The 25011-nt window shown below is 53.2% G+C and overlaps 1 protein-coding gene across 8 annotated transcripts in view; it reads left to right on the top strand.

Moving 5' to 3' along the window:
- The window catches only part of ABCB9 (ATP binding cassette subfamily B member 9), a 41436-nt gene extending 16755 nt beyond the window's left edge, over nucleotides 1-24681 (top strand). For 6 of the 8 annotated variants that reach the window (XM_060310479.2, XM_060310480.2, XM_060310478.2 and 3 more), the window contains 11 exons: nucleotides 3609-4293; nucleotides 8414-8528; nucleotides 9104-9234; nucleotides 10226-10431; nucleotides 12614-12811; nucleotides 14111-14239; nucleotides 16184-16372; nucleotides 16836-17009; nucleotides 19135-19294; nucleotides 20887-21023; nucleotides 23464-24681. In XM_060310479.2, coding sequence (XP_060166462.1) covers nucleotides 3693-4293; nucleotides 8414-8528; nucleotides 9104-9234; nucleotides 10226-10431; nucleotides 12614-12811; nucleotides 14111-14239; nucleotides 16184-16372; nucleotides 16836-17009; nucleotides 19135-19294; nucleotides 20887-21023; nucleotides 23464-23724 — 2301 coding nt within the window. In that variant the 5' untranslated portion in view covers nucleotides 3609-3692 and the 3' untranslated portion in view covers nucleotides 23725-24681. The remainder of the gene's footprint in view (nucleotides 1-3608; nucleotides 4294-8413; nucleotides 8529-9103; nucleotides 9235-10225; nucleotides 10432-12613; nucleotides 12812-14110; nucleotides 14240-16183; nucleotides 16373-16835; nucleotides 17010-19134; nucleotides 19295-20886; nucleotides 21024-23463) is intronic. The other 2 variants (XM_060310481.2, XM_060310482.2) reach the window with 2 other exon arrangements.
- The last annotated feature ends 330 nt before the right edge of the window (nucleotides 24682-25011 follow it).

Raw genomic sequence — 25011 nt, 5'->3', positions numbered from 1 at the left:
CAAGGTGGCTGACGGGGCCCAGGCAGCCGGCAGTAGCTTGGCCAGGAGGCCTGGTGAGGCACCCGGCCAAGAGCATCCCTCCCTGGGCTCCAACTCACACTCACCCACTTGCTGGCTCCTCGAGGCCTCTGCATTGCAGCAGATAGAAGCCTGCACTGGCAGCCCAGCCAGGGCTGGGGGTGGAACAAGGGCCTGGGCAGGGGGTGTCTGTTCCCCTGTCCCCACCTTCACTCCCTCCCCTGCCCTTGATCCCAGTCAGCCCTGGCTTCCCTTGGAGAGGCAGCTGCTGACAAAGCAACTGTCTTCTCTAGAACATACTTGAGTCTTCCTAGAAGTGCTGTGGTGACAGCAGGGCCCAGGCTTGGGGACCGTCACGCCCCTGGGTCCCCTCTGCATCTCAGACCCTCCTGAGCATCATTAAAGGTCTTGCCTACCCCTGAGATGCTGTTTTGAAGAATTATGCCTTTGGAGTTGAGAGCACAGATTTTGGAACTCGAAGGCCTTGGTTCACATCCCAGGTGTGCCACTTCCTAGCTGTGTGACCTGAGGCAGGTTACTTAACCTCTCTGTGCCTCAATTTTCTCACCAGAAAATGGGGATGATAATAGAACATACCTCATAGGATTCTTGTGAGGATGAATGCATGTAAATCACTCAGAACAGTGCCAGGTGCACGATAACATCAATAAGTGTCTGCTCTTGTTACTGTTGCTGCTGTCCTTGTCATTGTTGTCACTGTGTGTCATCAGTTCTGCTTCTTAGCTGAGCCCCCTCTGGTATAGACTATTCTCCTTCAGTGAATACTCTCTGTTAGCACTTGCTATATGTATGTGTGTGTGTGTGTGTGTATATATATATATATATATATATATTTAATTGAAGTATAGTTGATTTACAATGTGTTAGTTTCTGGTGTACAGCAAAGTGATTCAGTTATCCATATATATACATATTCTTTTTCATATTCTTTTCCATTATGGTTTATTACAGGATATTGGATATAGTGCCCTGTGCTATACAGTAGGACCTTGTTGTTTATCTGTTTTATATACAGTAGTTTGTATCTGCTAGTCCCAAACTCCTAATTTATCCCTTCCCCACCCTTTGGTAACCACAAGTCTGTTTTCTATGTCTGTGAGTCTGTTTCTGTTTCATAAATATTTGTGTCGTATTTTAGATTCCACATATAAGTGATACCATATGGTATTTGTCTTTCTCTTTCTGACTCACTTCACTTAGTATGATAATCTCTAAGTCCATCCACGTTGCTGCAAAGGGCATTATTTCATTCTTTTTTATGGCTGAGTAGTATTCCATTGTGTATATGTACCACGTCTTCTTTACCCATTCATCTGTTGATGGACATTTAGGTTGCTTCCATGTCTTGGCTGCTGTGAGTAAGGACTTGCTATATTGACAAGCACTTTAGCTTAGCAGTTTAGAGCCCAGCTTTTGGAACTAGACAGCTCTGCGTTCAAATCCCGGCCCTGCTGCTCACCAGCTGTGTGATCTTTGGCAAGTTATTAGCTTCTCTGGGCCTCAGTTTCTCCGTCAGCTAAATGGGGATGATAATAGTGTAAATCTCGTGAAGTTGCTGTGAGGATGACATAAGCAGACACGTACAAAGCACGTGACCCACATAAAGGGCGGGGCTGCTAGGAAGGGCCGTGCCGCCTAACTGTTTGCTTGTAGTAATTGGGCCCCTGCCGTGTGTCAGGCATGTGGTACCGAGATTGTGAGCCAGGTGCTGGGACCCTTCACACACTGGCTCGAGTCCTGGCTGGGGCCTTGGTTGGCTGAGTGATATGGACCATGTGCTTTTGCCTCTCTGTGCCTCAGTTTCTCCAGCTGTAAATGGGAATGTGGAAGCAGCAGCCTCATGGGGTTGTGTGGGGTTTCTGACATTGGTCTGAGCACTGGAGCTGTGGGGGGAGAGGGTCTCTCAGTCTGGCCCCCATTCCCAGTCACTACTCACAGTCACCCTTCCTGTTGCTCTGCACCTCTCCCCTCCGCTGGGGACTCCAGAGCTTTGCCCATTTTGCAGATGGGACAACAAAGACCCCAGGGGAGAGAGGGATGAACCCAAGTCATGAGGTGGCACTCAGGGGCACACCCAGTCTGGTCCCAGTCCTGCCCTGGACAAGCCCCACTCCCAAACTCAGGCCCCCAGGCCCACCTCCCTCCGTGTCTCCGCAGCTCCTGGCGTCTCCCAGGCCCTGGTCCAGGCCTGAAGGACCCAACGTGGGACATACCTTAGGCAAAGCAGACATCACGCTCCAGAAAACCACAAGGGGCTAGGGCTGAGGGCGAGGGGCAACCTGGGCTGGAGGAAAAGATTCTGGAAACTTCCAGGCAGATACAAAAGTCTCTGGGTTGCTCACAGGCCTGCAGACACCCCTTCTTGGTCTAAGAGGGTTCAGGTTTATTTCGGGAGACTGAAGGCCTGATGTGGGGAGGAGGGAAGTGGACAAACGTTTATTAAACATGCACTATATGTGGTAACAATCAGTAGCAATTATTACGGGCTCGGCACTGTGCCCAGACCTGATGTTCACATATTAAACCTCCTGCTAACATTTTACAAAAGAAGAAACAGGTTCAGAGAAATTAATGATTGTAGTAGTAATAGCGGTAGTAGTCATAAGGCAATGACTCTTCATTATATCCTTTGCTGATTTCAGTTTCATCTGCAGAGCCCTGCACATCCCTGCACCCTCACCTCTCTGACCTCATGGGGCCTCTTTGCCTCCCTCAAGCCACACGTTCCTACCTCAGGCTCTGGCGTTGTCTGTTCCACCTGTCCAAAATGCTTTTCCCCCAGATCTCCACGTGGCAGAGTCCCTCACCTCTTTCAGTCTTACTCAAGGTTTACCTTCACAGCGAGGTCTTCCCTGGCCCCCTATTTGTTTATTTGTTTTTGTCTGTGTTGGGTCTTCGTTGCTGCGCGCAGGCTGTCTCCAGTTGCAGTGAGCGGGGGATACTCTTTGTTGCAGTGCGCGGGCTTCTCATTGCGGTGGCTTCTCTTGTTGCGGAGCATGGGCTCTAGGCACGCGGGCTCAGTAGTTGTGGCTCGCAGGCTCTAGAGCACAGGCTCAGTAGTTGTGGCACATGGGCTTAGTTGCTCCGCGGCATGTGGGATCTTCCCGGACCAGGGCTCGAACTCATGTCCCCTGCATTGGCAGGCGGATTCTTAACCACTGCACCACCAGGGAAGCCCTGGCCCACTATTTAAAATTGCCCTCACCGCCCCTCATGGCCCCTCGTTCCTCACACCCCAGCCCTATCTCTTAACATACTGTATCATTTAGTTATTATGTTTATTATCTGTCTCTGACATGAGTGTCTCATCTCCACAAGAGCAGGGATCTTTGTTATTTTTGTTCACTGTTAAATCCCCAGTGCAAAGAACAGAGTCTGGCCCACAGAGGGTGCTCAATACATATTCCTTGAATGAGTGGAGCCGTCACAATACCTCTGTGAAATCAGTATTCTTGTCACTGCCATTTTACAGATGAGGAATCTGAGGCTCCGAGACGTCAGGTGACTTGCCCAAGGTCACACAGCCAGCAAGTAGCACACCTGAACCCCTTGCCCTGTTGCCCCTACAGGTCTGGCCTCGCCCCACAGACAATGGCCTTGCCCCCATGAGCTAGAGCCTGCCCCTCGGTGCCTGCCCACCACCTGCCAGCAGGATGCAGCTGTGGAAGGCAGTGGTAGTGACCCTGGCCTTCATGAGCTTGGACGTCGGCATGACCACGGCCATCTACGTCCTCAGCCACCTGGACCGCAGCCTCCTGGAGGACATCCGGCACTTCAACATCTTTGACTCGGTGCTGGACCTCTGGGCGGCCTGCCTGTACCGCAGCTGCCTGCTGCTGGGGGCCACCATCGGCGTGGCCAAGAACAGCACCCTGGGGCCCCGGCGGCTGCGGGCCTCCTGGACGGTCATCGCCCTTGTGTGCCTCTTCGCGGGCATCTACACCATGGTGAAGCTGCTGCTCTTCTCCGAGGTACGCAAGCCGGTCCGGGACCCGTGGTTCTGGGCCCTCTTTGTGTGGACCTACATCTCACTTGCTGCGTCCTTCCTGCTCTGGTGGCTGCTGTCCACGGTGCAGCCGGACGCCAAGGCCCTCGAGCGGGGGGCAGGGGCCGAGGCCGAGGGCCCCCCTGGGGAGGACCGGCCCGCGCCCGAGCAGGCCTCCGGGGCCACGCTGCAGAAGCTGCTGTCCTACACCAAGCCCGACATCGCCTTCCTCGTGGCCGCCTCCTTCTTCCTCATCATGGCAGCACTGGGTAAGTGAGGGCTCTCTTCTTTCCTCTCACATTTTAACATCTTACTTACGTGGTTCAGATATCAAATTGATATGCAAAGGTAAACACTGAGAGTTTCACTCCTAATTCTACTCCTGACTGCCCTGATCCCAGTGCCCAGGGCTAACTCCAGAAGAAGGTTCCAAGTGGGCAGGAAACCACTTTTATTCCTTTCTTGTATATGCTTCCAGCGTTTCCTTATGCGGCTACAAGCAAATAAGTACATGTCACTCTCCCCACCTCTTACACTCCATTCTGTGTCTTGCTTTTCTCACTTAACAATATATCCCGGAATTTTTCCAATCGGTACCTCATTCTTTTATTTGGCTGTAATACTGCACTGTGTGGCTGTACCATAGATTATTTAGTCAGTCTCCCGTTGTTGGACTCTTGGGTTGTTTTGAGTCTTTTTCTCTTGTTCATACATGTTTCATATAAATGTGCATATATCTGTAGGATAAGTTCCTAGAAATGGCATTTATAGGTTCAAAGCATTTTTTGTAATGAGGCAGAATAGAATAGAGCCATCAGGGTATGTAGTCTGTGGTAAGGTTAAGTATTGTTTTGTGAAACTTTTATTTTAGCTGTGTGCGCCTGTGTGTGTGTCCTGGTTGGTGATGTAAATTGTATCTGTTACTGTGGATCTGGTCCAAACAGTTTTAAAGCAACACTCCAGCAACGTGGGTGGGAAGGGACATCACGGGGTGGAAACTCCACGGGTTCTGGGGGTTCGTGGGCAAGTGCTCAAACCTTTCAGAGACTCATTTCCTCCTTCTGTGAAATGAGGATTGGGAGCATCCTTATCCCAAGGTGTTGTAAAGTTTGAATAAAAAGACAGAGAGGAGGAGCTTCCCTGGTGGTGCAGTGGTTGAGAGTCCGCCTGCTGATGCAGGGGACACGGGTTCGTGCCCCGGTCCGGGAAGATCCCACATGCCACGGAGCGGCTGGGCCCATGAGCCATGGCCGCTGAGCCTGCACGTCTGGAGCCCGTGCTCCGCGACGCGAGAGGCCACAGCAGTAAGAGGCCCGCGTACCGCAAAAAAAAAAAAAAAAAAAAGAGAGGAGAAGGACAGGTGCAGAGCTTGGTACGGCATGATGAGTACAGGAATGTTAGCTGCTATGAGTCGTTACATGTTTAACTCCCAGGGACAGAGTCTGGGAGTAGCCACAAAGCCAGAGTGATCTCAAAGAGGACAGGCGAACCCCAGAGCCCATTTCCTTGTACCATCCGTCCTCCATCCTCTCAGTCCCGGCCCCTTAACCGCTGTGTGATTTTAGGCAAGTTACTTAACCTCTCTAAGTCTCATCTCCTCATCTGTAAAATGGGCGTCAGCAGTTGCGGGGTTGTGAGGTTCAGTGAGTTAATCCGAGCAAGACGCCTCGGACAGCTCATGGCACACAGAAACCTCGCAGTAAACTTTAGTGGCCGTGAGTGTTGGGATGACCCCTTTTCATTTAACCAGATAGTTTCTCCTACTCGTGCTTCAAGGCCCAAATGTCTGCTCCTGAGACGCCTACTCAGATTCTGCCGACCGTGGCCCTTAATTACAGCATCGGTGACATGAAAATCACATGTCCACTCTCCTTTCTCCCCTTCCAGGCTTTGAGCCCCTCGCGGACAGGGGCCAGGTCTGACTCATCCAAGGCCCTTGATACCTGGCACAGAATCAGACTTACTGAGTGAATGAATGCATGAATGAATGACCGTCCTGCCTGTGTGGGCAGATGTCGCCCCCACGGCCTCGTTTCCCCTGCCTCCCAGGGTGCTGTTGTCAGCTGGTGTGCGCTTGGGGGTACAGATGTCCTAAAATACAGCCGAGCAGATTGCACCAGCCTGCAGGATTATGTCAAGGTTATGGGCTTCAACTTGAAATCAGGCCCCCCGACTTCATCAGTAATTTTAATCAAGTTTACTTAACGTGGCCAAGCTTCAGCTTCTCATACTGCAATGAGGGCTTCTTCAGGTTATGGTGAAAATTAAATGAGGTGAAGCACGGTGCCTGGCAAAACTAGGTACTTCCTCATAAAAGTTAGGTACTGTGATTATTAACAATTATTTTTCAGTCAGCCAGCATCCAGTAGGGTTCAGCTTTTTCTGAAACCTTATAATCTAAAAGAAAAACCACCCATTGTGAAAAAAAAAAATGGTTAGTTTTGTGCTGAGTATCTCCCGTTGAGATATGGATTTCCTGGCAACCTAACTACAATAACCTTGGGCAAATGACTGAGCCTCAGTTTCCTCATCTGTAAAATGGGAAGAATGATAATAGACCACCTATGGGGTTATTGGGAAGCATTTGAGACTTGAAAGAGATGAGGGAGCAGCTATCTGGGGTAACAGTGCTCCAGGCAAAGGGAACAGCCCGTGCAAAGGTCCTGAGGCAAGAAGGTGCCTGATTGTTAAAGGAAAAGCAGAGAGGCCAGCACAGCTGGAGCAGAGGGAGTGGGGGGAGAGAAGAAGGTGAGGCAGCTCAGTAGCAGGGCCCAGTCGTGCAGGGCGCCGTCAGCCACTGTAAGTCCTTTGACTTTGATGCTGGATGAGATGATCTGCCTTGGGTTTCACAGGCTCCTGCTGTCGGTTGAGTGGAGAACAGGCTGATGGGGATAAAGGTGGCAGCAGGGGGAGCCAGGGGTTTGCTGAGATAGTCCAAAGGAGGTTGACAAACCTGGGTGGGGCAGTAGAGGCAGAAAATTCTGGAAATATTTTGAAGGTGGAGCCACAGGATTTGTTGATGGACTAGAGAGTTTCACCTGGTTCTTGGGCAGATTGGACAAAAGAGTTTGCATACCTGCTTAGCACAGCACCTACCCAGCAAGGGCTCCATAAACGTCCATGGTGGTTAATACCATCACTGGTGCTTGCTGGAATCATAATGCTGCTAGAGCTCGCTGATGCCCTTTACTTCCCTGTAGGTAAACTGAGGCAGAGATTCAACTGAGGTAGAACTTCACAGGGGTGCCTGGAGACCCCATCTGGCCAAGTACACAGGGGAGACAGAGGCCCTCTCGGCTGCCGCCTTGTGGTCCCTGTGCTGAGACCAGCAGAGGGCGCCAGAGCACTATAGAAGGTCTCACTGTCCTGGTTGAGCCAGTCCTGCAGAGCTGACCAGGGAAGGGCCTGCCCCACCTGCCCAGGGTTCATTCATTGACCTTTATTGAGTGACTCCTGTGTGCCCAGCCCTGAGCCAGGCTATGGCTGCTGAAAGAGCTGCAGTGAAAACGGGACACAGCCTGGTCTGACCACCTTCTTTTCCGTGTCCATCATTTCCATAAGATGGGAGCGGGAACTTACTCTGGGTTATTGGGAGGGAAGGCACAAGGAACGAGCCCCCCAGATAGGAAGCTTATTTGGGTTTGAGTCCTGGCCCTTCCTCTTAATTGCTGTGGGACCTTGGGCGAATTACTCCGCCTCTCTGAGTCTCCCACTCCCATGTGAAATGGGGTGACATCCCTGCCCAATGCCCCCCTCCCCACGTCCACCCAGGATTGTTGTGAAGATATAGCAGGACATATGGGTAAGAAATTATCTGACAAACTGTAAAGTGACCCCTCAAGAGGGGCGGGGTGGCAATTTACAGCATTGCTCAGAACCAGAATACCAACATACTCTGAGGGTCTAGAATTTGGACTCTGAACCCTCAGCCAAAGAGAAGAAGTGAACTTTGGCGTCTGTCAGCCACCAGCTGTGTGGCGGAGCAATCGTCAGCTCACCTTTTCAGCTCCACTTTGCTCATCTGTAAAATGGGTGATAACAGAGCCGACTTCAGGGTCCACGTGCAGAGGGGGTGAACCGTCACACGGGAGCCCTTTGTCTCTGTTTGCTCGATGACTGGTCGCCATTATTCACGATAGCATGACCCAGTCTGTATAGATTAAGTCACTCACATTTCCCGTGTTCCTGTTCTCTGAAAAGAGAGGACATTAAGCAGTGTGGGACCCCTTCCCTGCCCCCTGCCCCGTTGAGAAGCAGGAGTTTGCCGAGAGAGAAAACCCCACGGTGGAGTCAGCGCTGTGGGTGGTATGGGGGCTTCCAGAGGCTCAGGAGGAAGGACAGAGGCTCCCCTGGGTGCCGATGCCCCCTGAGCCCGCCCTGTCTCCGCAGGAGAGACCTTCCTCCCTTACTACACGGGCCGGGCCATTGATGGCATCGTCATTCAGAAGAGCATGGAGCAGTTCAGCACGGCCGTCACCGTCATGTGTGCGCTGGCCATCGGCAGGTAGCAGCCCCTGCCCTCCCCCACCCGCCCAGGCCTGCCGCGGGGAAGGAGGGCAGGGCCAGCTCCCCAGAGGAAAAGGGGCCAGGGAGGCCCAGGAAATGCCCCCGGGGAGCCTGTGCCTCAGCTGGTCCCCGTGGTAACTAACAACCCAACTGGCTTAGTTCTGTCCCTTTGGTTGAGCCACCCTAGAGCAGCGCCCTTTTGTCCCTACAGATGGCTTCAGTCCTCGGGGTTCCCCTTTCACCGGCACCCTCCCACCCCCCACGGTTTTCCAAATGGGAAACAAGGACCAGCCTTGTCTGTGCTCCTCTGGGAGGGAGAAGGGTCTGGCTGGTGGAGCTGGGCCCTTCACCCACAGTAAACGCAGTCCCCTCTGTGCCCTCACCTTGGGAGCTCCTGTTGGGAACAGGGAAGCCCCGTGGAGGTGCTGGCTCCGGAGAGTGGGCTCGAGGTCGGGGTGCCGCCCGGTCTCTGCCCTGCGAGGGGCCCACGCCTGCCAGCGGGGGGTGGCGGGGGTGGCGGTTGGTTGTCGGAAGGACGTCGTGCTATATGTAACATCTCTTATCTGCAATTAGCTCATTTGCCGCAGGTGTTCGGGGCGGCATTTTTACCCTCATATTTGCCAGACTGAACATTCGCCTTCGGAACCGTCTCTTCCGCTCGCTGGTGTCTCAGGAGACGAGCTTCTTTGACGAGAATCGCACAGGTTGGTCCTCCTGGGGCCTCGGGTGACCTGGGGCTGGGCCCGGCCAGGTGGGCTTGCCTTGCATTGAGGATTTAAGTGGGCACGTCCATGGTCTCAGTCCTGATGGCTTTTCCTGCCATCCAGTTCAGGATGGGGACACCCCGGGAGGCTGGCTTGGGCCTCCGGCCCTGCCTGAGCCCTGGGGAGCTGGCCTGCCGGCTGAGGTTTTGGTGTGAACCACGGCCGCTATAGGACCCTCGCTAGGCCACCCGCTGTCCCTGCAGCAACCAGGCCTCGCCTCCCACTGGCTTGTGGGAAGCACGAGGGCCGGGACTACCCAGGCCTGTGGCCTGAGAGGCCCAGCTCCTATGGGAGTGAGCAGGGCGGACATGCAGGGCAGAGCAGGGAAGACATTACAGCATCCGGCCCAGGGCAGAGCAAGGAAGACATTACAGCATCCGGCTCTGAAGACATTACAGATCCAGGCTCTGAGGCAGACCAGCCTGGGAGCAAACTCTGTCACTAACGTCACCTCTCTGAGCCTCTGTTTGCTCCTCTGTAAGATGGGAACAATAACAGTAGCTGCCCTGTGGGATTGCTGTGGAACTCTTAGCCCAGTGTCCAGCAGTCAGTAAAGGGCTTTCTGTTCCTCTCTCCTCCACAGCCCAGATTGTTATTTCTGTGAGGGAAGAGGGGAGTGGCCCCTCTGCCAGTGACAGGGAGGAGACGTGGGCTCAGCTCTGGCTCGGTCATGGCCACGCTGTGTGGTGCTGAGCAAGCCTCTTCCCTTTCCCGAGCCTCAGCTGCCTCCTCTGTGCTCTGGGAGGTGTGACGCTGAAGCAAGATGCTGGTGACAAGGTCTGGGCTCAGAGCAGCCTTCAAGGGGCATCCGCTCTCCTTCCCTCCCCACCCCGCCCAGAAGGTGGGGAAGGTCTGAGCTCCCCGAGGGTCCCCTGCCGCTGCCCACAGTGACCCTATTGCCACAGCGGGAGCTGAGCTGCCTGTGTTCCAGGGGACCTCATCTCCCGCCTCACCTCGGACACCACCATGGTCAGCGACCTGGTCTCCCAGAACATCAACATCTTCCTGCGGAACACGGTCAAGGTCACGGGCGTGGTGGTCTTCATGTTCAGCCTCTCCTGGCAGCTCTCCTTGGTCACCTTCATGGGCTTCCCCATCATCATGATGGTGTCTGACATCTACGGCAAGTACTACAAGGTAGGCCCCGCCTGGTCCCCGCTGGGGTCTGAGCCCTGGCAGCTCCTGAGTGACCCCTTAGGCAGGTTCAGGGGGCCACCAGGGGCTAGTGAAGGACCCATCGTAAGGCTGCATTTGCGTTCATTCACTGGTTCATTTCACTCATTCAATAAATATTTATTGAGCACCTACCGTGTCCCAGGCACTGGTTTATATCAATGAAACAGACAGGGCCCCTGCCTTCAGGAGGCTTATATTCTAATAAGAGAAACAGACAATAAATAACAACGATGCTAATAATGAAAATATATAATACAGTAAAAGATCATAACTGCTAAGGAGAAAAATGAAGAGAGAGATTGGGAGCATTGGGGCTGGTTGCCAGTTTTAAATAGATCTTTCTGAGAAGGTGGCATTTGAGTAAAGAGGTGGACGGCTCGGGGAAGCACATTCCAAGCAGAGGGCACAGCCAGTGCAAAGGCCCTGAGGTGGGAATGTGCCTGACATGTTTGTGGAGCCTCAGAGAGGCCGGTGAGGCCAGAGCCAGGAGTGAGGGGAGAGCAGGGAGGTGACGGGGGCCAGATGGTGTCGGCCTTTGCGGGAAGTTTGGTTTTCACTCTGAGTGCAAAGTTTGCTCTCTTTCTATACGTTTATGTCAGGGGGGAGGGCTCAGGCCCCCGGGAGCAAGGCCCTCACCCACGATGCAGTGATGGGCAGGCAGCAGTCCCCTCAGGCCGCCCCTTGGCACTGCCTCTGTCAGAAGGTCAGCCTGTAAGCTAGGCCCCTGCCTCACCTTCCTCCTGCTTCCTGCGATGGTGGGTGCCCCTGAGCCCTAACGGAGCCAGGCTGGGTTCAGACAGTGTAGGCAACCCCTCCTCAGTGCTCCAGGCCTGCGGGGGCAGGGACACTCCTGAGCAGGGGCTGGGACACGTGATCAGCTCAGGGTCCCCAGTGTGGTCGGAACCCTTGGTGCCCATGACCTGAGGCCAGCCCCCAGATGGATCCATTCCCCACAATCCAATGTGTCACCTCCGACAGAACCCACCACCCAGGAGGGCCCTCTCCCCAGCAGTTCTGGGTCACCGGCCTCACTGTTTTCCTCCCTGAGTAGAAAAAGTAAATATATGAGTTGGAGTTGGAGCTGTTTCCCTTCCACACCGCCCTTCCTGCCTTCCTGCCCACCCCTGAGAGGGGGCAGGAAACCCTGGAGCTCCCTGCACCAGCCCCACCTCTGCACACACCTCAGGCCCCACCTTTAAGTTCAACCGGGCAGGACCTCAAAGAAGCCCTGTTTAGGTCTCGTACCTGTACCCGAATGTGTAGGATACAGTCATCGCCACAAGCCACACACATCACCCGCAGCCAGACATGACGCAAGGCACAGGTTGGCTTCTCCCAGGATGCCTGAGTGTACTGCCTGCTTCCGATGGCCTGGGCATGACTCGCAGGTCATGGGACATGCCTATGGAGGAGACTGTCTCAGCCTCCTGGGCAGCCTTCCTGGCTGGTGTGAGATTCTGAGTGTGGTTACTGAAAGCCTGAATAGCGTGGCCCAGGGCGCCTTCTGGAACTCTGTGGACAGCAGCCTGGCGGTCACGTACTTGGAACCACTTCTCAGCCATCCGTCTCCAGTTATAAGCACACGATGAGGGCAGATTTCATAGCCCGTGGCCTCCACCAGCATCTAGAACTTGGCTAGGAGTTCTGGAATCTCTGTGCCAACCCTCAGGCTCTCACGTAATTTAATATATGTTGCTGGACGTAAATGGTGCCTCCTTAATAGTTAGTGTTTCTTGTGTAGTGTACAACCTGAACAACCATCCAGGGCATCCCTGCTCTTATGCCAGCACAGAATCAGGTATTGAGACTTCTTTTTCTCAGAGGATTACCCAAAACTGTATGGTCACGCATAACCTCCTCTGAATACTGGAGATGACTTCGTGATCAGCGCCCCCATGCCTCAGGAGCTAGAGCCTCAGGAGCTCACCCTAAGAGCCCAGCTGGAGTCTGAGTTCAGCAAATCAAGCTAGAAGGGAATGGGGGAGGAGGGGAGCTGGGTCTTATCCCCTTGCCCCTGGAACTCCCTGCACAGAGCTGGCACCAGCTAAAGATAGAAAACACCAGAGAGGCCTGGGGGCTCAGGCAGAGGGTGAGACTGTGTGTTTTGGGGTCTCTTCCTTCTTGTCGCGCTTCCCACCCATAGAGGCTCTCCAAAGAGGTCCAGAATGCCCTGGCCAGAGCCAGCAGCACGGCTGAGGAGACCATCAGCGCCATGAAGACAGTCCGGAGCTTTGCCAACGAGGAGGAAGAGGCGGAGGTGTACTCACGGAAGCTGCAGCAGGTCTACAAGCTGAACAGGAAGGAGGCTGCGGCCTACATGTACTACGTCTGGGGCAGCGGGGTACGTGCCCTGGCCCGGGCAGGTCTCACACAAAGATGGGGGACCCCTAGATCAGGACATTAGCCCAGGTCCAGGCATGCTGATGTGACACTTGACTTTGTCCCAACTTTCTGCTTGTCCTCAGAGAATCTTTCTGGAAAGGAATTCAGCCTCTCAGTGCATGTCCTCAAGCAGGGCACCTCCTCTCTCCCTCTCACCTGGGCGTGGGGTGGCAGGGTAGGAGCTTTCTTTTCCCAGCTAGGGAAGCGTCCCTGCCAAGGTGGGGAGTCACCCCGAGGCCAGCTGGGACCCATCCTCGGCCGGCTTCCCTGCAGGTCCTTTGTCACAACCACACACATGCCCCCATTAGAGTGTCCAGCTCACTCCCTGGGGGTGAGTTATAGACCCTCCTGGAGAAGAAGCACTTGGGTCCTGTCACTGTGTGCTGGCCACATCTGGGGGTGGGCTGTTGGGGAACAGCTGGGGTAGGAATGAGGAGGGTTTGGAATTTAGGGGGAGGAAAGAGAGGGTGGTCTACAGGGAAAGCAGGGAATAAAGACCTTCTGGGTCCCCCCAGGGTGGGCCACCCCTCAAAAGTGCCCAGCCAGGGAGAAGAAGGGCCTGAAATCCAGCTCACCTAGCCAAGCCTCTTGGCAGTCTGCCCACCAGCAGGGGCGCCTCTTGCCGATTGTGCAAAGGCACTGTGGCCCAGCCATTGATCTAGTTCTGACCCAGCATTGCTGGCTTGGGATGGGGAGGGGCAAATAGGGACCCAGTGGGTTGTCATGGGTACGCAGGTCCCACTCCTCTCGCAGACCACTCCCCCAGACACCAGAGGGGGCTGGAGGCAAGCACACCCTGGACACAGCCCCTCCTTCATGGAAACACAGACCTCGTCTGCTTTGCCTGGCTTGCTGTGTGACCTTAGCCAGTGGACTCAGCCTCTCTGAACCATGCTCTTCCCAATAAGGAGAAGACTAATAGCTCCAGTTTGGCCTCGCTGAGGCGCTTGGGCGCTGTGTATGTGTGCCAGGGCCTTACAAAGAAAGCCTTGTTCCCAGCCAGGCTCATGGCCTGTTCCAGCTGGGGGCCTTTGCAGGGAAAAACTCCATGGCGAGGGCGGGGAGGGCATGAGTGACAGAAGGGCCCCAGCTTGTGGGAGGCCATCCCTGCTGCAGGCTGGAGTTTCAGTCTGTGGCTGTGAGTGAGGCGCCCACAGCTGCTCTCACCTCCCCTGCAGGGCAGGGGACAGAGAGGCTGTGGGGAAGGTCTGAGCCAAGGCCCCCATGACCCAGATCCCCCTTTCCCTCTTCCCTCCAGCTCACTCTGCTGGTGGTCCAGGTCAGTATCCTCTACTACGGGGGCCATCTCGTCATCTCAGGGCAGATGACCAGCGGCAATCTCATCTCCTTCATTATCTACGAGTTTGTCCTGGGAGATTGTATGGAGGTGAGGGGCCGGCGGGGGGAGGGGGGCCCCGGGGAGAAGGGAGAGGGAAGGGAGAGGGATCTAAATGGGGGTGCTCCAGGGTTCACGGGAGGTGGTATTTCTTTCTAAAGAATGTGACAATACCAATAATACAAATAAAGAGAGTAACACATACAAGTGACAGCAACTCCATTTATGGAGCAAAGTGGCAACGACAGCAATTATTTCAGAAGGTTCTCCTGAGCACACTGTGCACGGTCAGTGCTACTCCAGTCCCCATTTCCCAGAAAAAGAAGCTGAGGCTCAGAGTGGTTAAACGACTTGCCCACCACGTTTGTAAGGGAACCGAGTTCAGAGGCAGATGGTCTGACTTTATTTTAACCCACTTTGAAGAGTGACTCCATGGAAAAAGAACAGAGTGGGTTTTTTTTTTTTAAATAGACTATGTCTTAATTTGGCTGCCCCCACCAGCAGGTCCCGAGACTAGGGAGCTGGCGTGCTTGTGCCGGAGCTGCCATCAGTCACTGCTGGAGGATGCCCGGAGTGCTCCTCTGGTCTGCCTCCCTCCCCCCACAAAGCCCTCGGCATTAAGATTGAGCCTCTGTGTCCTGCAACGATAAAGCTCAAAGATGCGGCAGGGGAGGGGTGGGTTAGCATCTGCTGCAGACGGTACTTTGCGTTAGCTACAGTCATCCATGCAGTGTCATTTGGATCAGCGTCTCGGAATCCGTGCTTCAGAAACATCCACACTAGCGGGCAAAGACGTGTGTCCGAGGATGTTCAGTGTGGCACTGTTTATAATGGTGAAAAGTTAGATGCCTGTCAACCAGCGATTGGGTGAATACAGTACATCTGTATTCTAGAAACAGTCCATCTGTGCTATGAAAACTAGGCAGCAGCCACAAAAATCAGGTAGAGCTGTGTGCACTGGCATGGAAAGAACCCTAAGACATGCTCTTAGTGAAAAAGCTAATCCCCGAGTCATAAGGATGGTCTGATCCCATTTGTGGGTTTTTTTGGCATCTCAAAATGATTTAATTACATATGTGCACGTGTTTGTGAAAGCACAGAGAAAGGACTCGAAAGACACAGTACTCGGATAACCGGGGCCACCTCTGGGATGAAGCAAGAAGGACAACTTATACACTTGTATAAGCACTTGTATCTCAATAGGAATAATTATATCCAGATATTATGATAATAGCCATAGCTGTGGTGTGTTGGGGGTTTACTATGTGCTAAGCACTGTCTTCGCGGAACCATGACAATGGTACTAATATCACCCCTATTTCATCAACCAGGACCCGCAGTCACAGCTCATAAGGGCCTGAACTTGGGAGCCAGATGTGCCTGGGTTCGAATCCTGGCTCTGCCACTTCCTGGCTGTGTGACCTGGGGGAAGTTACTTGAGCTCTCTGTGCCTCAGTTTCCGTATCACCAGGAAGGAGATAATGATAGAACCTACCTCATAACATATATAAGTACTCAGTAAAATGAGTCATTATTCACACTTATACTTGTGTATATTTTTACCCAAGGAGATGTATAGTATAAATTAAGGGCCATTTTTAAAATTGAAATTTAAAAATTCTGTGACAGCTGAAAGAGGAAGGTCTGATTCCTGTTCTGCCACATTCTGCCTAGTTCATTTAACTTCTCTGTGCTTCCGTTTCCTCCTCTGGAGGGTGATAACACCTACTCTGCTGGACGGTGGTGAGGTTTAGCTATAACACACAAGGCACCAGTACTTTTTATTGCTGTCCTCATTTTTTCATTGTCGTCATGATCTCCTGTACTAGCAGGTGGGGCTCCAGCAGCCTCCCGTGGGCACCCCGCCCCCAGAACTGCTGCTGTGTGCTTGCTCTCTCCTCACTCCCTTCAGCTCTCTGGCACCGTGGCGGGGGCGGGGGTGTCCCAGGATCGGTGTGTCGATGGGTCAGGAACGTGTGTCTACTCCCCCCGCAGTCCGTGGGCTCCGTCTACAGCGGCCTGATGCAAGGAGTGGGCGCCGCGGAGAAGGTGTTTGAGTTCATTGACCGGCAGCCAACCATGGTGCATGATGGGAACTTGGCCCCTGACCACCTGGAGGGCCGGGTAGACTTCGAGAACGTGACCTTCACCTACCGCACTCGGCCCCACACCCAAGTCTTGCAGGTGAGAGAAGACCCAAGCCCCCCCCCACCCCCCGGAAGTCATCCTTTCCCTCATCCCATCTCTCGCGCACCTCCTACAGGCCAGGCCATGGCAGTGCAGCCAGGGACCTGAAAGGCCAGGAACACTGAAGACAGATCATATTAACAAAAGGATTCCTGGAGAAGTGCTAGGAAGGCAATAAGTCAGGGGTAGTCTGCAGAGATGGTATTAGCAGTCAAGGAGGGCTTCTCGGAGGAGGTGACATTTGATATGAGACCTAAACAAGGAGCAGGAGCCAGCCGATGGCTCTCTGCAGAAAGAACATTCCAGGCAAAGGAGACAAGTATAAAAATGCTGCCCAATCCTAGAAAGGAGAGCATTCTGGGGGCCGGTGGTGGGGCAGGCTAGGAAGGGTGCCCACCTGCGTCTGAGGCCAGAGCATATGAGCCAGGGGCCCCACACCGTGTCTGCGTGTTCCTTGCAGAATGTCTCCTTCAGCCTGTCCCCAGGAAAGGTGACAGCGCTCGTGGGGCCGTCGGGCAGTGGCAAGAGCTCCTGCGTCAACATCCTGGAGAACTTCTACCCCCTGGAAGGGGGTCGCGTGCTGCTGGATGGGAAGCCCATCAGCGCCTATGACCACAAGTACTTGCACCGAGTGGTACGTGCATGGGCCTTTGCTGCCCTCCTCCGCCCTTTCCTTGTCTGACCTTCTCTCCCACGGGCACGCACACAGGTGCAGGAAAGAGGGCTCAAGACACACGTACATTTCAAAGAATTATCACCATTTCAAGAATTGGAACATTCCAGCACTCTCCCCACAAGAAGCAACGTCTTGCCTGACGCTCACGATCGTCATTTCCATGCTTTTCTTTTGTTCCCATCTCTACGCCTCCCGGAACAGCGCAGCTGTGTTTTGCTAGTTTTAAACTCCGTCTGGCTGGAACCGTAACATGTGTATTCTTTGTGTCTTGTTCCTTCCACTCAGTGTTATTTGTGAGGTTTCCAGGTTGAGGCTGTGTTTGTAGTTCACTCATTTTCATTTCTGCAAGATAATCCACTGTGTAAACATGGCACAGTCCGTTTATACATTCTGTTCTTGATGGATATTCCGGTTGTTTCCTGTTTTTTTACTATTACCAGCAATACCGATATGGACAGTTTAGTCCATATCACGGTGCCCATGGGTGGGTAGGTTCTCCCAGAGCCTCACCTTTAGTAGTTACTGCCATTAAGGTGGTTTACTTTTTTTATTATTATTATTTTTTTACACATTACATTCCCACTAGCAGTGGATGAGAGTTCAGGTTGTTCCGCATTTAAGTTATCTCCAGTATTTAAAGGAGGCTATTCATGACCTTACAGTTTTGAGTAATACTCTCAGAAAAGTAGACTCGACACCTGATCCTCTGCTGGTATAAGAGCAGGGATGCCCTGGACGGTTGTTCAGGCTGCACACTATACAAGAAACACCAACTATTAAGCAGACACTATTTACGTTGTCTACATACATTAAGATATATGAGAGCCTGAGAGTTGGCACAGAGATTCCAGAACTTCTGGCCAGTTGTAGATGCTGGTGGAGGCCACAGATTGTGAAATCTTCCCACCTATGTGTATATAACCAGGGACAGATGGTGGAGAAGTGGTCCCAGGTTTGCCCCCACCAGGCTGCTGCCCACCAGAGTTCTGGAAGTGGCTCCTAGAAAGAGCTGTTCAGGCTTTGCAATAGTTAACACACTCAGACACTTAATTTTCTCAGACTGTTAATATTGCCAGTCCTGAATCTGTACCAGTTGGTATTTAGAGGTAGTTCAGTGTAGAGGTCTTTTGCATTTTCCTGGTGACTAAAGATATTAAGTCCCTTTTCATATGTTTATTGGTTATTTGGATTTCCTCTTTTGTGAATACCTTCTCTATAAATTTAAATTTTTAATTTTCATAAACCCAGAGCAGTAAAACTCAACAACCTAACCATATTCCCATATATTCAGAGAATTTCATAACAAAGACCTGAGGTGACTCCACCTCACCTTTTGAACTCCACTCCGTGTCGGGAACCGGCATTGGCAGTTTAGTCAATATCCTTTCCAACGTGTTTCCTACCTTTATATAAACATACCTATATATAAAGGCACATATGCTTTTTTTAAACAAAAATAGAAATATGATATATATATTACAGTTTGATTTTATGAGTGCACTGTAATCATTTAACCAGTCCTCTGTTTATGGAGAACTAGATTGTTTTGTTTTTTTCTTTTTCCTTTTTTGCTATTTACAGTGTTGCAATGATATCCTCCAACTACATACAAATTCCTAAAAGTGAGACCATGAGACAATAGCTCCTTTCAGTTGTTCTCTTACAGGGAGGGGGCACCATCCAGGGAGGTCCTTGTGGCCTGGGTCTGCTGTGCCCCCTTGCCTCCTGCCAGGGACAGGCTGACTCACAGAGTTACACTCCACGCTCTTTCTCTCTTTCTTTCCAGGTCAGGGGCAGCCAGTAAGCTCCGTCTTGGAGGTCAGGGAGCTTGACTGGGCCCAGAGCGGCAAGCTTAGCAGGGCCCCAGTTTGTTGGTCAGGGAGGCTGAGAGCTTGTGCAGAAAGTGGACTCTGCTGTTCGGAAAGAAGAGAGGCAGCTGAATGCAGCTGCTGGCCGCGGGCCCTGATCAGATTTCAGACCCAAGGCTCCCGGCGTCACTCAGGCCCAGGGCTCGCGAGGTTCCTGGTGACAGCTGGATAGACGTGTTCCAGGCCTCTCACAGCCCATCCTTCCTCCTCCGCAGATCTCCCTGGTGAGCCAGGAGCCAGTGCTGTTCGCGCGCTCCATCACAGACAACATCTCCTACGGCCTGCCCGCCGTGCCCTTCGAGGTGGTGGTGGAGGCCGCACAGAAGGCAAATGCCCATGGCTTCATCATGGAACTCCAGGATGGCTACAATACAGGTACAGAGCCCAGAGCATCACCTCCACCGTGCCTGGAGGTCCACCCTCAGGGATGCAACCCTGAGTTATGCACTGCCCTCTGCCAGCTGAAACTCACATAACATAAACTTAACCACTGTATTTTAAGTGAACAATTCAGCAGCATTTAGTACATTCACAGTGCTTTACAACTGCCACCTCTGTTTAGTTCCAAAACGTCATTTTTTTTAAAAGACACTTTTTTCTTTTCTTTTTTAAAATTAATTAATTTATTTAGTTTAAAATTTTTTGGCCACATTGGGTTTTCGTTGCTGCGCACAGGCTTTCTCTAGTGTGACGAGCGGGGGCTTCTCATTGCAGTGGCTTCTCTTGTTGCAGAGCATGGGCTCTAGAGCGCAGGCTCAGTAGTTGTGGAACACGGGCTCAGTAGTTGTGGCGCACAGGCTTAGTTGCTCCGCGGCACGTGGCATCTTCCCAGACCAGGGCTCGAACCCATGTCCCCTGCATTGGCAGGTGGATTCTTAACCACTGCGCCACCAGGGAAGTCCCTGAAATGTTATTATTTAAAAATAATATAAGTATTATATTCATTAATTATAGTGACTTAATTTTATATTAGTAAATATTTTAATTTAATAAGTTGAACACTATATTACCTTATAGATTTTATTTAACATATTTAAAAATTTTAACTCTCGCAATGGGACTATTCATACAATTCAAAACTAAAAAAATAGACATAACGATAGCCAATGCGAAGTTTTATTTCATCCTGGTCTTCACTGCCAGGGCCCCCCTGCCCCCACGCAAACATCTTTCATTATTTTCTTACATGTCGTTTTGGAGTTTCTTTATGCAAGTATGAATATGTATTTTTATTCCCTCCCGCCCTTTTACAGAGAAAAACCCAGCACATTCTATTCTGCCCCCCAGTTTTTTTAAGTGACCTGTCCATATAGATACCTAGAAAGCTGCTCTTTTTTTAACTACTGCATAGTACTCTGTTGTGTGACTTTATAATTATTTACTCAAAAATAACTGATTTCCTGTTTCCTGTTGATGGACATTTGGTGGTTTGTTTCTTTGTTTTTTTTTTTTTTTTTTTTTGGCAATAACAGTGCTGTGAGTCACTGCGAATGAGAAGGTGAATCTGTAGGAAATATTCACAGAGATGGGTTTGCTGGTCCAAGGGTTGTGCCTCTGTAATTGTGCTCTGTAGACTTGTACAGCACAACCGGATAGACACAGCGGTGTGTGCACGGCAGCACAGGGCCCGCGCCAGCAGTACCTCAGGGAGAGGAGGGAGTGCCCTTTCCCCTCGGCCACACCAGCACAGTGTGCTATCAAACATGTGGATTTTTGCCAGATTAATAGGTAAAAGTTGGTATCTTGGTACCAATTGCACATAGTTGTAACTTGCATGCCTCTTACGAACAGGGAGGAAGAGCATCCTTTCATGAGATTTCCAGCCTGTGGCCCTTGTAGCCCCACCTTTTCCTGGGGAGCAGAGCTCCTGTGGCAGCAGGGAAAGGCGGAGGCGGGGGTTGCTTGCTGCTTCCCAGGGCCACCGGCCTCACCTCCCGCTCACTTGCCCCTGTGTCTCTGCCACGCAGAGACGGGGGAGAAGGGTGCCCAGCTGTCGGGCGGCCAGAAGCAGCGGGTGGCCATGGCCCGGGCTCTGGTGCGGAACCCACCCGTGCTCATCCTGGACGAAGCCACCAGCGCCCTGGATGCAGAGAGCGAGTTCCTGGTGAGTCGCTGGGTAACGGGCGATGCTGGGGCAGTAGCAGCTCCAGGCGGCCAGAGCCCTCCCTCCCCCAGCAGACGGCTGCAGGGGCCCTCCCAGGCCAGCAGCTTCCTGGACTGGGCTGTCCCGGAGCTGAGGGCAGGGAGCGGGGGCAGAGGAGGCCCAGGGCCTGGCCACCCTGGCCCAGCCTCTGGCTCGAGTCATTGAAATTATATGGAATTAGGTTAGGGGTCAGGAGGTGTGGGACGTGGACAGGAGCTCCGCTCTGCAGCTCATGGCTTGCGTGTGTCTCTTACCCCCTGAGTCTCATTTCATTGGTAAAGAAAGAAGGGCCCCATAGTGTATTTGAAGAGGACCAGCTACCTCAGTCCCTCCATGAATCATTTACTACACAGGTATTTAATGTGCGCCTCCCGGGCACCAGGCGCTGTTCTAGGCACCAGGGGTTACATGGGCCCCTGCCCCCAAGGTGTTTCCAGTCCAGAGGGGGAGACAGATAACAAGGAGATAAGCATGAGTTCACCCTGGGGCCTGTGCTATGTAGAAAATGGAACGGTCATGTGGGGACTTCCCTGGCGGCCCAGCAGTTAAGACTCTGCGCTTCCAGGGCTGGGGACGCGGGTTCGATCCCTGGTTGGGGAACTAAGATCCCAGATGCCGCACAGTGCGGCCAAAAAAAAAAACAAAAGAAGAAACAGTCATGTGATAGAGAGATTGAGGGAAGGGTCACTACTGTCAAAGAGAAACACTGCTGGACATTAGTTAAAGCTGGGAAAACAGATTTTATTAGTAGCTACTGTCAGTAGGGAAAAGAACTGAGCCCCATTCCTGTGCAGGGGTGACAGTGGTGACAGAGCCTTTCACAGAGAGATTGAGGGTGTAGGGAGGGTGCAAGAGTGGGGGACCAGGAGAAACGCACAAAGGGCTGGGCAGTGCAAGTGTGATCTGTCCACATGGCTGCTGGCCAGCAGTGGTTGTCCTCTACCGAGACTGGGAGACAGGGGCCCTTTCCTTCCCATGATTACAATGAGATGGCATTCAGGTCCCGGAGAAAAACATTCCTGAGTTTTAGGAGATCTGCATATATATCTCCAGGGGACAGGGGAAGGTTTTACAATTATAAGCCCTTTTTGGAAAATGCTCTAAGAAAGGGAGCTCTGGGGCCCACCATCAGGTGATGTCTAGAAGTCAATTCTCCTGGCAGCACTGGGCATTTAGGGGCTGGGGTCATCCTAGCAACAAGGCCTTGAGCTGCAGAAGCCCCCTGGAGTGTGGCCGTCTTAGTGCAGAATTTGGATGGGGTCACACGTGCCAAGAATCCTGCAGTTCATGCCAACAGAACCAGGGTCATCAGGTCCCACTTGAGCTGAGACCAGAAAGGAAAGGAGACAGCCAGAGGGGGGCTGGGTAAGAGAGTCCCAGGGAGAGGGGGCAGTGGGGGCAAAGTCCCAGAGTAGGTCCACAGCCAAGCCCCACGGTCAGCGTGGCTGGCGGTGGGGTGAGGCAAGGACAGAGTCATAGGGGGACACAAGCTCCTCAGGCCCTGGAAAGGAGTTTGGATTGTTTTCCATTAATAGATTTTTATTTTATTTTTTTAGAGCAGGTTTAGGTTTAAAGAAAATTAAGCAGAAAGTACAGAGAGTTCCCATATATCCCCCTCCCCGCACCACGAACAATGTCGCCTGTTATTAACATCTTGCATTAGCGGTACCTTGGTTCCAGTTGACAAGCTGGCATTAATGCATTATTTCTAACTCAAGACCACAGTTCATATGAGGGGTCACTGTTTGTGTTGCGCATTCTACGGGTTTTGACAAATGCAGAATGTCATGTTATGCAGAATAGTTTCACGGCCCTAAAACTCCCCCAGGAGTTTGGATTTTATCCTAAATGGGACGAGAAGCTCTTGGAGGGCTTGGGGCATGAGTTCAACAAGAACTGATTAAAAATGTTAAATCCACGCGGGGAATGGATGGGAGCAGGGCAGGTCAGAAGGAATGGTGGCAGAGGTGGAAAGATGGCACAGAGACACACCGGGGAGATGGAGCTACAGGACCTGCTGATGGGTCGGATTCCAGTGCTAAGGGAAGGATGAGGAACCAGGTGATGCCTGGTTGTGTCAGCGTGAGCTTCGGGGCTGACGGTGAGACCGTTAACCAAGGCCAAGGCTAGGGGAAGGAGCAGGAAGACGAGAAGACGACCATGCTCGGGGCCCCCCTGTCATCCGCCGGGCGCTGCCCTGTGTCAGGCTCTGAGCTCCGTCCCCCGTGGACAAAAGCCAGGAAGCAGGTCCTGTGCCAGCCCTTGCTTTACAAGTAAGGAAGCCTCAGAGAGGCTGAGCATCTAGAGGACGCGGTGGATCTGGGATCCCAGCCGGGACCGGGCGGGGCAGTGGGTGGCGGCGGAGACGCCCGTGTGAGCCGGCGCCCTCCTGTTTCCACAGATCCAGCAGGCCATCCACGGCAACCTGCAGAAGCACACGGTGCTCATCATCGCACACCGGCTGAGCACGGTGGAGCGGGCGCACCTCATCGTGGTGCTGGACAAGGGCCGCGTGGTGCAGCAGGGCACACACCAGCAGCTGCTGGCCCAGGGCGGCCTCTACGCCAGGCTGGTGCAGCGGCAGATGCTGGGGCTCGAGCCCGCCTCGGACTGCACAGCCGGCCACAGGGAGCCGCCGGGCAACGGCGGTCACAAGGCCTGACCGTGGGCCCTGCCTCTCCTGGTGGGGCAGAGGCTCCAGTGCCCACCTGGCAGATGTGCCCACGGGGGCCCCCCGGCTGCCCCCGCTGCCCTCCGAGCCCAGGTCCACGGCACTGGAGGGCCAGCTGCCCTGTCCCACGTGTCCCCGCTTCCTGCGTCTCGCCCCCGGTTCCCACCCTGTTCCCCGGGCCACCACCAGCCCCCTGCTGCCATGAACGACCCCCTCCAGTCTGGGCAGTGGAGACACCACTGGTCTCTCCAGCTGGTCTCCCAAGGTTTCTAAGTGAAGGTAGAGCTACCTTTTTAAACCAAGATCTTAACCAGGTTTTTTACTGCTTGGTTCTGATGGGCCCCAATCTCCTAGATTTCAAAAACATTTTTCTAATTGGGAGCAATGATGGGCAAGTTCTAGAGACTTCTGAGCCGGGAGTGAATGACCCTTCCTAGGAGCCTGGGGGATGTCAGGGAGAACTAGGCCTCTACCCTCTGCCCCTGGAGAGAAGGGGCTTCCCTGTCCCGGGGTGCGGGGGAGGGAACATGGGGAGGGGACTTCCTGTCTCTCCCTCTTCCCAGCTCTGTGAGTCAGGCCAAGGGTGGGTGGGGAGTGGAAGGCACCTGCCTGCCCTCACCCCTTCCGCCCTCCCAAATCTAAGCCAGTCTCACTGTGAACCACTACGGACCTTAAGTGGGAGAGTGAGGGGCTGGCCAGGCCTGGCGGAGCCTCAGGGTGTCCCTGGCCCAGCGCCCAGCGCTAGCCCCTCCCCCTGCCCGTCCCATGGCTGGCGGCCCCTTCCCCCATCCACCCTGCCGCTCTGCTCTTCTGAGGCCCTTTGGACGTTTGCGAGTCGCGTTCTCTTCCCTGTCCAGTGGACGGGACACTGGCAAAGCCCAGGTCTGGCTTTGTAGCGGGGTTGCAAGATGTTGGGAGAACCCGGTTAATAAAGTACACTACCTCTGACCCCTGACTTCTGACCTCTTCCTGGGCCGTCTGCCTCATCACCTGGTTAGGTTTCTCCATGCACTAACTCTCCCCCGGCCCTGCCTGGTGTAGTTGTGGGGAGACTTTGAGTGGTCTAGGGCCTCCACCCAGTGTCCAGGAGCCCCTTCACGTCCCCAGGACCCCAGCGCAGACATCCATGTCTGTCTGTCTGCCTCCATGGGGCTTGTGCGGGATAACAGAGACCTGTCTCCTCTAAATCCCTGGGGCTTCTGTACCTCCCGGGAAAGCCGAGACCCAGCAAACGCCACCTGTTTTTTTCCATCAGGGACAGGGCGCCCCACGCCCACC

The sequence above is a fragment of the Globicephala melas genome, chromosome 13, assembly GCF_963455315.2.
Source record: "Globicephala melas chromosome 13, mGloMel1.2, whole genome shotgun sequence".
Classification (NCBI taxonomy): domain Eukaryota; kingdom Metazoa; phylum Chordata; class Mammalia; order Artiodactyla; family Delphinidae; genus Globicephala; species Globicephala melas.
Note: the sequence above shows the minus strand (reverse complement) of the source record. Positions and strands in the feature narration are given on the sequence as shown.